The following is a 13347-nucleotide window of genomic DNA, read 5'->3' as shown; positions in this document are numbered from 1 at the left end:
GAGTGAAAAACTAACTATGTTGGAGAACTTTTACCACACTAGTATATGTGAACATCATTTTGTCTGAAACCAGATACAACTCTGTTATTTTTTACTGACATTAAGCTAAAATATGTTGTGATAGTGGCTAAACCCTGTTCCCAATATATGTAATATGCATTTATTCAAGGATTGATAAACCTGTAATTTAAAATTTTTTCATTGAAGTAAAAAAACAAAACATTTTCGACAACACAAACGGTTGGAGCTGTTTGAACAAAGCTCTAAGTCTGTACTTATTTAAAAAAAATTGAAGTCAAAATATTTATACGAAGGTCAACCTATTTTTACCTTTTAAAATACTATTATACTATGAATCAAAAGTTATTTATACTCCATCTGAAAAAAAAAAAAAATTGTGCAATATTTTAAAAACTTCTCAATGAATGAATGTAATGAAGCCGTTTGTCCACTTTGAATAAAATGTCCTCTAAAGTATTATTTTTAGCCTGCATAGCGACAAAGTTTTAAACGAGTCTCAGAAAACAGAAAATTTACACAGAAATGTGAAATATGTGATCAGTGAACATGTCTGTGCAAGTGGTGATGTGCAACTCATACCATCCAAGCATCATTTTAGTCACATAGCATCTTTAATACCACCATTATAATAATTAGGATATCAAAAGTATCGAGTATACATACATAATTTGCATTGCGGTACACAAATCTGAGTGGATTTATGTTTTCATATCTTTCATTCGTTGTTCTCAGGATAGACTTTTATTGTCTTGACATTGTGCTGATACATTAAATTGTCCTGAACAACTCAACGCTATTTCAGGAAGGAGAACATTTAGTTGGACATGTACTGTTAAGCAATATAAAAAGCTTTTTTTATATTTCCAAATGTAACTTGAATCCTATAGTCTACTACTTTCGAATACCAATATTCAAGAATCTTGATATAAGCCAAACTAGAGTCCATGTCACCAAAATCAAAGTACTTTAGGTAGGTTTCTGCACCCACATCTGTCTTGATATTCTGTTCTTGTCTTTTTTGCAGGTAAGTTCTTGATGCTGTAGGAACAGTCTCTTGAAGCCATGCCTGTTTTTATAACAGTCCCAGTGAATGGATCCTCAGGAGTCTGAAGATGTGTGTGTGTGTTCGTGTGTTTATGTATTTGTCGGAAAGCGTGGAAAGGTGAAAACCGTTGAAAAACGCCTCACGTCGGCTGTGCCGCCTTCACCGTCTCGGTCTGCGCTGCATGTCAGACGCTGGTGATGGAGGCCAGGCAGTTCGATGATTTCTGGAGTTTCTCGGGCTGGGTGGTGGTAGGCTCTGGGATGGCACGAAAGCTGAAAGGCAGTCCAATACTACCAGTGCCAATGTGGCCGGGGCTCAGCGCCGGATTCTGCCGTCTATTGCTTTCCACAATGCTGGATGTGTTGGATGCAAGGCTTTCACGTGTTCTGTGCAAACAAAGATAAGAAGATGTTAGTTTGAAAATTCACTGTAACGTTCTGTAAAGGTCACAAAAACAGTTTTCTTGTAATTTTTTATTTATCTTTTATATGCACAATGCTGTTGATTTTGCACTACTCGGGTACAAAAAGTTCTATTGGAGGTGCAGCAGCAGCAGCAGAAGCTACATCACGTTTATTGTTGCCTGTTGCAGCGATACTGCAGCTCTGCTGGAATAATCATGTAATATGAAAATGATAGTGGTGTAAAAAAATTATAAATGAGCATTTGCAGAGACTACTGATAGGCAACACAGTGGTGCAGTGTTTAGTGCAGTAGCCTTACAGTAAGAAGGTTTCAGGTTTGCTTCCCGGACTTTCCGTGTGGAGTTTAATGTTCATGCATGTATGGGCTTTCTCCAAGAAATACATTTTCTTTCCACAGACCAAAAACCTGCATGTTAGGTTAACTGGAAACTCTAAATTGTCTAAATGGAAACTCTAAATGTGTGAGTGACAGAGTGAATGGTTGTCTGTCTTGCTCGTCTCTCTGTGTCCCTGTGATGGACTTGCATCCTGTCCAGGGTGCACTCCACCTCTTGCACAGTGACTGCTGAGGATAGTCGTCAGCTCTGTGACTCTTAACAGAATAGCATGTAAAAAAATGGCTGGCTGGATGGATGGATGAATGTATGGCTGGATGGATGGATGGATAAATGTATGGCTGGATGGATGGATGGATGGATGGCTGGATGGATGAATGTATGGCTGGATGGATGGATAGATGGATGGATGAATGTATGGCTGGCTGGATGAACCACTGATAATCTTTCAAATGTCAAAAATCCACTTAAGTTTCGGCTCCTCTTACTTTTCATCAGTCCAGTCAAAATTAAGGTCTCGTTCAAAGTACCAACCACAGGTAAGATATTATTTGTTCATAACCTTTCCACTGAACCCCATAAAAAATCTGAACTATATTTTTAAACATACATTACACACAAGCTATTTGTATTCCTTATTTTAAATCCAAATATCTGTTACTGTAGATGACAATGAAACTTCCAACAAAAGTTGAATATAACATTAGATTGTATTTATTGCACAGACATTGTTTTTCTTTTATTTCACACTAAGTGTAGACTTTACGAGCAGAGATAAAAATCTGAAGACAATGACTCTATAAGATATAAACTAAGATATAAACTAACGGTGTGACTAAAACGGCAAGAAAGTGTGAAAGTGCAGGCTCTGTACGAAGGATAAAGTGTTTTTGTTTGTTTTAGGAAACATTCATTAGAATAAGTGAATCACAGCTTTTCTAGTTTTGACTTTTGCTTTTTTTTAACATGTCTATAAAAAGATAATGTAACATTTTAAAGTGAAAAACTAAATTAGTTTGAATTAGAATAAAATGTTTTAAAATTACTCAAAGCATCAACTCACAACTAATTCACTTTACATCACAACAGGAAAGGTGGGTGAATATATAATTGCTCTGTGTTCGCATGTTTGTTAGCAAAATATCTAGCAAGGAAAGTTATATGTTGTGTAAATATAACTGTTAAAAACTACGGTGATACCAAATACTTTAAAATGATCACTGATCAGTTACTATTAGATTAGATCAGTAACCACATTATCAATATCACAAAGGACTGCTTGGACTACAGTAAATCACAGCCCATTATATTTAAACAACCGTATATTTATATTTGTACGCAGATAATATATTTGGCCAATCAAACAAAAGCTCACTGGCCCTGATAAACACGTCTAGAAGAGAAAGTAAGGGGTAAATTTAATTTTTAACACAACTGATATTGTCAATATTAAACAATAATCTTACAAATAGCTCTTTTTTTTTTAATTATTGTGCTTTTTTAAAAACACAGAATAGACTTTTTGTAATTTAACGGTTACATTTTTAGGTTTTAAATGCAATCATTGAGAATAAACCATTAAACAAACCTAAACTCACCGTGTTTATGCTATGGAAACACATTTTTATTTACCAGTATGTCGGTCTTTTTTGAGTGTACGTAACACAAATATCGCTTTTATATGATCAAAATGCAACATTTTATGCTGTATAATTTAAAAATGAGTGGCATGGTGGTGCAGTGTATATGATCGGCCTGACAAAAATGTAACAAACGTGAAAAAAATAAAAAAATAAAAATGGCTGATCGAGCAGAGTACAATAGAAGCACAAGGAGGTGTCCCCACAGTGGGAAATCTCACTTACACAACTTGAGTCCCACATAAGAAGTCCATCCATCCATCCATCCATCCATCCATCCATCCATCCATCCATCCATCCATCCATCCATCCATCCATCCATCCATCATGCGAGGGGAGGTTTCCACCACAAGACAAGCGTCACAAACTACCATTCACACTCTCATCCACACCCAGGGACAATTTAGAGCTATCAATTAACCTAACATGTATGTTTTTAGTCTATGGGAGTAAACCAAAGTTTTCCTCCGCACGTGCACGGGGAGTAGATGCTAACTCCACATAGAAAGACCCCAGGTTGGGAAGTGAACCTTCAACCTTGTGGTTAACAGCTCTAACCACTGCACCACTGTGACACATGAAGTGAGTCAATGTCACAGCACCCAAAACAAAGTAAATATATTTTGTTAGCTCTTCAATCATATAGTTGTTTTTTCTTCTTTTTATAGAGGACATAATTTATAATATCTACTCTCAACACTTATAACAATGAATGGCATGTTGTGCACATGGACTTTTTTCCACTTGTACTGTTAGCTCAATGAGATAACCACTCTTATTCATTTGGATGTAAGAAATAAATAGGGTATGGCTTAATTCTGACGTTTAAAATGTACATTTTCAAATACAAATCTTTAACTGGAAGGCAGAGCTTTCGGTTATCAGGCTCCTCTCTTGTGGAATCAACTCTCAGATTCTGTTTGTGAGGCTGAGACTCCGTCTACATTTAAGATTAGACTTGAGTCTTTGCTTTTTGATAAATCCTACAGTTAGGAATGCACAATATTATCGGCATGGTATCGACCGATATTATTGTTAAATACTGGACATCGGCCATTCCATCAAAATAACTCTCCGATATAAAAGACGCTGTTTTTGTATGACAACCCAGTGACAAGGATGTCTGCAGCGGCAGCACAACGTGATGACGTCACGTGCTCCAACCTGATCTGATCACGGCGGAGAGGAAAATTCAAAATGTCGGTGGTGTGAAAGGGTTTCTTTCTGTGAGGATGTCGGATTCTGAAGATTTTTAAAGTACGCTGAGCCTCGCTACATCGTCCCCAGTCGGATATATTTTTCCGACGTAGCCTTACCAGAGTTACAAACAGGTCATTTCCGACATCACTGAGAAGCTAATAGCTGATAGCACTTGGGTGAGTTTTACCACAGACATTTGGACGTCGTGTTAGCCCCGTTAGCATGATTAGTCTTATGGCACAATGAAGAGACAAAAACTTTGATCTTAAAAAAGCTGTCCTTCATGCACAAGAGTGCAGAGGATCCCACACTGCAACTAGGAACCTGGAACAAGCCTCCACAAGTGAGACAGCATCGCAGGTGACTAATGCTAATAAATAACATTTAACACTTTTCATTTAATATAAGTTAAAGTGCTATGCATATCATATGTCTGTAACTGAATATATGTCACCAGCTCTTACAGCTGTTGCACAATTTTTGTAGCAAATAAGCCTAAATAAGAGGGCTAAGTTCTGACAAAGGAAAGTGTATAAACATTGGTATTGGTTATCGACCAAATAAGTTTTAACATATCGAATATGGGCTAAAAATCCAATATCGTGCATCCCTACCTATATTTAGGACTGGCTTGGGTTTTCAAAGTTTTCTTTTAGTTATGCTGCTATAGGCTTATACAGCTAAAGGACAACTTGACCTCATTTCCACACTCTGCTGCTGCCTTTACTTGTTCTACTCTTCACGTATGTATTTGGTAATTATTTTTATCAACACATAATTCTCGTCGTCTTTCTTCCCATACAAAGTACACCTGGACCAGCCATTCTGTGTTTGTTGGTGTCTCTTTCCTGTCCTTTGTGACCCCAGCCAGTTGAGGCAGATGGCTGCCCATCCTGAGCCTGGTCCTGCTGGAAGTTTCTTCCTGTTAAAAGGGAGTGTTTTTCAGTTGCCAGTGTACTGTTCAGAATGGGAGACTGACAAAGTGAAAATTTTACGCAATCTACTGGCTTCCTTGAATATATAACATTTACTAATTGCGCTTTATACCGTTTATGAATGTTTTTGTACAGAGCCCTGAGATGGCTTTTGATGTGAATCTCTATAAATAACCTAAATTTTGAATTTAACTAGTTTATTTCTATACTTTTATCATTTATTTTTTATTCCATAAATACAATCCTTTCATATATCCACTTGATTCTGTTCAGGGTTGTGGATAGCTAGTATCTACTGTATCTCCAATGAGAGGTGGTGTACACCCCGGACACCACTCCAGTACAGGGCCACATAGAAAAACAACAGTACACACAAACGCTCACACCTAGTGTCAACTTAGAATCTCTATGTAACCTAACATTCATGTTTTTAGACTGCGAAGTAACTAAAATACTCAGAGAAAAACAACTCACGGGGAGAACGTGCAAACCAGAGACAGGCCTCACTGAGCCAAAATTTAAATCAGAGACCCCCTTTCTACGAGACAACAATGCTAAATACCATACCCCTGTGTAACTCGTTCAAGATAACAATTTTATTCCAAATTTAAACAAACAAGTAACAACACAAGAAAAAAGGTGTAACATAGGATTCCACAGAGTCCAATCAGCAAAATCATGTATTGTGTATGATTTTTTTTCTTCCATTATCAAACAGTGATTCAAACTGTATTGCTGACAATTATATTTTTTATTGAGGGTGTGGACATACTTTGAAGTACATATTTGCAAATTTTACTGAGAACTTTCCAAAAAAATGTATTGTAAAACTACATGGGTTCTCCACGTTTAGTTAAAGAAAAAGAAACTTAATACTTTGAAAAGGGAAAGCACTTTCAAAAAGTACTGTTATGTGATTGGATGATGCACAGACCTTTAGCCATCTCTTATGGACAAATCAGGTGTATAGCGTCACAAGCAGAACCTGTCAAACTGAGGTACCATGTTTGATCGCTATCACACCTAAACTCTGCCTGTAAACAGTTAGTAAATGGAACTAACTGGTCAAAACATTCCTTATTTGGCCACAGTGGAGAACAGATTTTCTTGTATGTAATAAAATATAAGCATAAAACAAGCGAGTTTCTTCCATCACATTTTAAACTTTCCTTTGGTGTAAGGAGTACTGCTGTTTGGATCTGTTAAAGTTTGGGCACATGCGCAAGTATTAATACCTAGTTTAATGTGCCCAGCTACAACAGCATTAAAAGTGTACTATATCAGTAATTGGTTTTCTATGAAGTGCTGTTCATACCTGGGGGAGTTGAATCCACTGTCCACAGTGACACTACTGCTGTCCATACTGTCCAAACGAGCAGAGTGAGCGGACTTCTGGCTGTTGCTGTTTTCCGTCTCCTTGGGACTGAGTAAGGTCAAATTGGTCTCCAGTTTTCGCTGCAGATCATGCTCCTTCTCTCGTTCCAGAAGCCACTGCATGGTTCCTTCTCCACCACCACTGCTGCCTCCACCATTACCACCCCCTTCACCAAGGTCTTTGTTGTCCTCCGTCGTTGCCAACTCTTTGTGCGAGTCCTCCTCTGCCTCTTCCTCCTCCTCATCATCTGATACATTATAATAGTCAAAGGAGGCAGAGGGGACTGTTGGCTCTAAGCAGCTTGTTAAAACTGCAGGTGACGCTGAGGAAGTGGCTGAATTGGAAGGCTGTTGGGGCTCAGGATTGTCTAGGGCCTCTGTTGATTTGGCATGTGAGGCTTTCCGCAATGTGCCAGACTTGGTGTAGCTGCTGTCCACATAGCCAGTGGACAAGGCATTATGTGGGGGTTTGAACAAAGTGTCCTTGCTGAAGATCTCTTTTCTCTTGATCACCATACTACCTCCTCCCCCTCCGGGATCTACATTATGTTGGTGTGGTGTCAAACGGGCATTTTGGGCTGGCTCTGGTGTCTGGCTTGGTGTCAGACGTGCAGAACCGTTCTGTCCCTTTGCTGCTGACAAATCCTCTTTGTACTCCATTGTATGAGAAGAGGTGAGGTGAGGCGTTTGTCGGTCAGCTGGAGAGCCCTTTCGGAGTCCCCCTGATGAGGTTAACGTGTCATATTCTGATTTTGCCTGAGGCGAAGGGGCAGTAAGGATTGTTTCATTTGATGTATTGCACTGGAAGTACTCATCTGTAGAGGGCTTAGGAGAAAGTCCCATTAACTCATTGTATGTCGGTAAGCTATCTCTGCTTTTGTTCCTCTCCATCGTACTCCGGATCCTTGACTCATCCAAAGTCCCTTTCCCCAAATCAGGCACATTAAAATCGGAGTGAAACTTAGCAGCAGAGAACATAATCCTTGAGTAGTGGGAGGATTTCTGCGTGGCCCGCAAGGTGCCATCATCAGTGTAGTAATGATTACGATCCTCCAGACTAGGTTCAAAGTCTTCTGGCGCACCCAGTGATGGACCTTTGAGAGAGTTGTCCATGGAGCGAGATCGTTCTTTAGCTTGATCGGACCTTTCATGACGCGACTTTCTGTCTTGGTTGTGGCTGTGACTTCTTTGCACTCTGGATTGGCATGTTCCTCGCGATGGTTCAGGAAAGGGCATCTCAGTCCGTCTCTTGGCAAGCTCCCCAGACACATCCCACTCGGGGGTAACAGGGCAGTAGGATTCAGTAATATTGGGGTTACTGTGAACCAGGTACGTTGCTCCTCCACTTCGTCTGCGCTCCAAAGTATACATAGCTTCCCGAGGTGAGCGAACTAACGAGTGGCTAAAAAAGCGGTAATCCCTTTCCATGAACACAAGATCCCAGTTTGAACCCTCAGATGGGTCTCCCCTGGATGTCCTTGGTTTACTGTGAGAACGTGACTTGCCATGCGGAGCCCTCCGATGACCTCTGCCCCTCCTGCTACGTGAACTGTGCTGGGCAGAAGACCCTGCCTTGTTTTTCTGTGTACGCTCTTCCTCCAGCCTCTTCATCACAGCTGTGTGCCTTGCAACATTCTCCACTGTTAGATCAGGATTGATCCTGCGAATTATTTCCATCTCCACCTCTCGGGGAATGGGCGTGGTTGGCACATCCTCATCACGTAGGGGCCACTCCTCAGGGGGAAACTGGGCTGAGAAGGTAGCCAACTGTCTCATTTTATCCTTTTTGAAACTCAGTCTGAAAAGTCTGAGCCCAAACCTTTTAGATTGCTTCTCGCCAGTTCCTCCACCACTGCCACTGCCGCCACTTCCTTCTTTCTTTTTGGTCAGAGTGTCAGTTTTATAAGGGAAAGAAGTGACGTTTTTGCTCTTATCAGTTTGATCTTGAGTTGGCGATTGCTGGATAGGAGGGGAAGAAGGACCAGGGGGACGAGGGTATGATGGTGGCTCTCCACGGTGTTCCTTGGCTGACGTGCTTGGTAGAGGCTCCCCACCATTTTGATCCTTGGGTTGCTTATTTTGATAAGAATCTCCCTTGTGCTCCTTAGGTGACTTACTTTGGAGCGCAGAGGCATGCAGTCTGTCCTCGCGATAGGAATTATATGAATCGTGATTCTTGCGAGGAGGCCTCTCTCTCAGGCAGCCAGGTGTTGATGGTGCGACATTGCCAGACTGAGGTGAGGTGCAGTTTTGAGGTTGCTGCTGCTGTTGCTGACGTTCTGGCAGCCGGTCCTCTAGGTGATACCACTTGTTGTTTGCTCTGATGAGAGAAGGAGTAATAAAGTACGTCTGGGGAGTGACAATGTAGTAGCCCTCTGGAGTTGGGTATATCTTCCTCTCTCGCACCAGCATATTCAGGGTGTGTCGCAGAACCTCTGAGCTGGGAGTAGGCACACCTGCATAAAACATGTTGCACACAATTTTATAGGTTTAGTTTTACAAAATGATTTGAAAATGAAATTGTTCAAGTAAAGATATAAGTAAAAATTCTAGTGCACCCTTCAAACTATTTAAAACAAGAGATTATCCAATCACCCAGCTGTTATCCATTCACTGACCTATGAATCCATCCATTCATCCATCTATTCACAAAACTATTTTTTCATCCACTTATGAATCTATCCATAATCTGGAGGAGTGTTAAATTTAATTAATTAATCAATCAATCAAAAAAATACATTTTGGTTCTAATTTTGTAGTGACAATTTGACAATGTGAAACTTCTAGTGCTAAATTATACTAATGGTATTATTACCTTAAAATATATTAAAAAACATCAATAAATCTCTAAAACTTCCAAGAATTGAATAAATATAAAAATGTTATCATACCTGTACAAAAATAAATAAAGGTTGTCTAACAGATGATGCATTTAAAATGATATATTTTTTAAGTAAGCTTAACTAAAAATGACCAATGACAAAATTACATAAATAAAACTTACACAATTAAAAGACAAATAAATATTCTTATTTATTTATCGTGAAAAATTGCCCTGGATTTCAAGTCAAAGGGCAAATATATGACAAACTTTGATCTCACTATCTGGTGTGATTCTTTGTGCATTAATAACTGCAATGAACATTTGTAGAAATAGCACATCCTTTCTGCTCATATGACTGGAGAAAACATTGCTCATTCCTTTGACGAGAGCAGTTTCCACTATGAAGTGTTGAAGGGTTTCCTCACATTAACATCTCATGTTATATCTTATCACATTCCTACAGCCCAACAAAGTTAAGTCAGGTTCTCTGGACGGTTTCTTTTTGTTGAAAAGTTTCGTCTTTCATCCAAAGGACTTCATCAGTCTGAGGAGCCACAACAAACTCAGTCTTAGAAGCACCTTCACATACTGGTTGAACAGTGAAGGTGCTTTTAAGACTGAGTTTGTTGTGGCTCCTCGGACTGATGAAGTCCTTTGGATGATAGACGAAACGTTTCAACAAAAAGAAACCGTCCAGAGGACCTGACTTAACTTTGTTAGATTTTTTTAACTGAATTATTGAGCATGAACTTTCACACATTTCTACAGATTTCAATATTTTTACTTAGTCATTCTAAAATGTAAGCTAAATTTGTCTTTAAATTATTTTGTTAGTACAACCTGTATGGCTAGAATCATTGTCTTGCTACGGTCCAACGTTTTCTGACAGTTTAGTTCAGACACGCTCTCTCTTTGTGTCTTTTCTTTCAGCTGCTCACTTCTTCAGGGTTCACCATGATAAGCAAATACGCACAAAGATTTAGCAATTGTTTTAAAGCCGGATGTCCTTCCTTGATGCAACCACAGACACGGAGTTACCACAGCCCATGTGTGTAGAGCAGAGAGCTGACATCTAAGGGGAGAAGATGGGGGTTAAAGGCCTTGCTTTGACAAATGACGGAGGCAGGTGTGGGTGCTTCACCTCTCCCAATCACATTTTGATGATATGGTCAAGGGGATTTTAATAGGCGATCACAGGCTCACATTATCTAACCTCTGCAACACAATCTGAAAATGTATTTTTCAGTTTGTTGATGTAGCTTTTAATTTATTGTTGCAATGATTCCCACCAACCTTTCTATACACAACATGACAAGCCTAAATTTTATCCTTCCATCATGTTTTACAGCTAAAATAGTCGTTTCAGAAAATACTAAAATATAGGTTTTTCCTCTTTATAATGTAACAGTTTCTCAGTAATTCAAACTGATTTTTTTGTCTTCTTCTCAATTAGATATTTTGAGAGCCTTATCATGTCCACATGATCTTTAGCTAACTCGGTTTTGGAAAGAAAGAGATCAGGTTGGATGTGATGAAGAGGGGAAATCTACATTTTGGAAGGATCTGAATGATGTGATAGAGAGTATTCCCAGGGAGGAGAGTGGTGATCAAAGCAGACCTGAATGGACATGTTGGAAAAGAAAACAGAGAGGATTAAGAAGTGTTGAGTAGGTTTGGTGTCAAGGAAAGAAACCAGGAAAGACAGATGGTGGATTTGGCTTAAATAATGAAAATGGCTGTAGTCAACACTTGTTTCTAAATGAGGGAGGAACATAGAATGACCTATAAGAGTGGAGGCAGGAGTATGCAGGTAGACTATATCTGTGTAGAAGATGAAACATGAGGGAGACAGGAGACTGTACGGTTGTGGCAGGGGAGAGTGTGGCAAGACAGCACTGGATGGTTGTGTGTACCGTGATGGGAAGATGGAAGGAGTACTTTGAGGAGCTAATGAATGAAGAGGATGAATGCGGAGAAGAGTAAAGATCATAGAAACTGTGGACCAGGAAATGGGAAAGAATAGTGAGGGTGAAGTTCGGGAAACTCTGAAAAGGATGAAGGAGGGGAAGGCAGTTGGACCTGATGACATACAAGTGGAGGTTTGGAAATGTCTTGAAGGGATGGCAGTGAGTTTTTTGAATCAAATATTCAATGGTATATTTGAGGGTAAGAAAATGGCTGAGGGACATCAGAGGAGTGTGCGGGTGCACAGGGGTAAGAACAAGGGTCATGTACAAAGATGTAGCAACTACAGGGGAATTAAGTTGATGATTCACATAGTGAAGATCAGGGAGAGTTGTGGAAATTAAGACTTAGACAAGAGGTGACTGTGAGCAGAAGTATTGTTTCATGCCGAGAAAGAGCACCACAGATGCCATCTTTGCTTTGAGGATGCTGATGGAGAAGGACAGAGAGGGTAAGAAAGAAATTTATTGTGTCTTTGTGGATTTAGAAAAACCATATGACAGGATGCCGAGGGAGGAGGTGTGGTATTGCATGAGAAAATTTGGAGTGGCAGAGAAGTATGTTAGACTGGTACAGGACATGTATGAGGACAGCAGGACAGTGGTGAGATGTGCTGTAGGAGTGACAGATAGCTTCAAGGTGGAGTTGGGTTTGCATCTAGGATCAGCTCTGAGCCCCTTCTCGTTTGCACTGGTGATGGACCGACTAACAGATGAGGTCAGACAGGAGTCCCCGTGGACTATGATGTTTGCAGATGACATTGTGATCTGTGGTGAGAACAGGGAACAGGTGGAAGAGAACTTGGAGAGGTGGAGGTATGCACTTGAAAGAAGAGAAATGAAAGTCAGCCGTAGTAAGACAGAGTACATGTGTGTGAATGAGAGGGAGGCTGGTGGAACAGTGAGGCTACAAGGAGCAGAGGTCACAAAGGTGCAGGACTTCAAGTACTTGGGTTCAACTGTCCAGGAAAATGGTGAGTGTGGTAAATAGATGGAAGAGAGTCTAGGCAGGATGGAGTGGATGGAGAAAAGTTTCAGCCATTTGACACGAAAGGGTGTCAGCAATGGTCAAAGGAAAAGTTTACAAGACAGTGGTGAGACCAGCTATATTGTATGGTTTGGAGACAGTAGCATTGGCAAAGAGACAGGAGAAAGAACTGGAAGTGACGGAAATGAAGATGTTAAGGTTCTCCTTAGGAGTGACAAGGATGGATAAGATTAGGAATGAGATCATCAGAGGTACTGCAAAGGTTCAACTGGGAGATAAAGTTAGAGGCCAGACTGAGATGGTTTGGACATGTCCAGAGGAGGGACAGTGGGTATATTGGTAGAAGGATGTAGAAATGCAGCTGCCTGGAAAAATACAAAGCGGAAGGCCAAAAAGGGGATATATGGATGCAGTTAGACAGGACATGGTGGAGTGAGGACAGAGGATGCAGAAGACAGAGTGAGATGGAGAAGGAGGACTCGCTGTGGAGACCCCTGAAGACGGAAAAGACAAAAAAGAAGATATACATACACATTATATATATATATATATATATATATATATATATATATATATATACACAGTAGTCCCTCACT

At 40.1% G+C, this 13347-nt stretch overlaps 1 protein-coding gene across 1 annotated transcript in view; it reads right to left on the bottom strand.

The window, feature by feature from the left end:
• Positions 1 to 613: 613 nt before the first annotated feature.
• Positions 614 to 13347, bottom strand: part of stox2a (storkhead box 2a) — a 20454-nt gene continuing 7720 nt past the window's right edge. The window contains exons 3-4 of the mRNA XM_037689946.1: positions 6917 to 9431; positions 614 to 1452 (exon numbers count right to left, since the gene is read on the bottom strand). Of these exons, the coding sequence (XP_037545874.1) occupies positions 1251 to 1452; positions 6917 to 9431 (2717 nt within the window). The 3' untranslated portion in view covers positions 614 to 1250. The remainder of the gene's footprint in view (positions 1453 to 6916; positions 9432 to 13347) is intronic.

The sequence above is a fragment of the Nematolebias whitei genome, chromosome 16 (assembly GCF_014905685.2).
Source record: "Nematolebias whitei isolate Nwh7 chromosome 16, NemWhi1, whole genome shotgun sequence".
Taxonomy (NCBI): domain Eukaryota; kingdom Metazoa; phylum Chordata; class Actinopteri; order Cyprinodontiformes; family Rivulidae; genus Nematolebias; species Nematolebias whitei.
The sequence above is the reverse complement of the archived record's forward strand: the minus strand, read 5'-3'. Positions and strand labels throughout refer to the sequence as shown.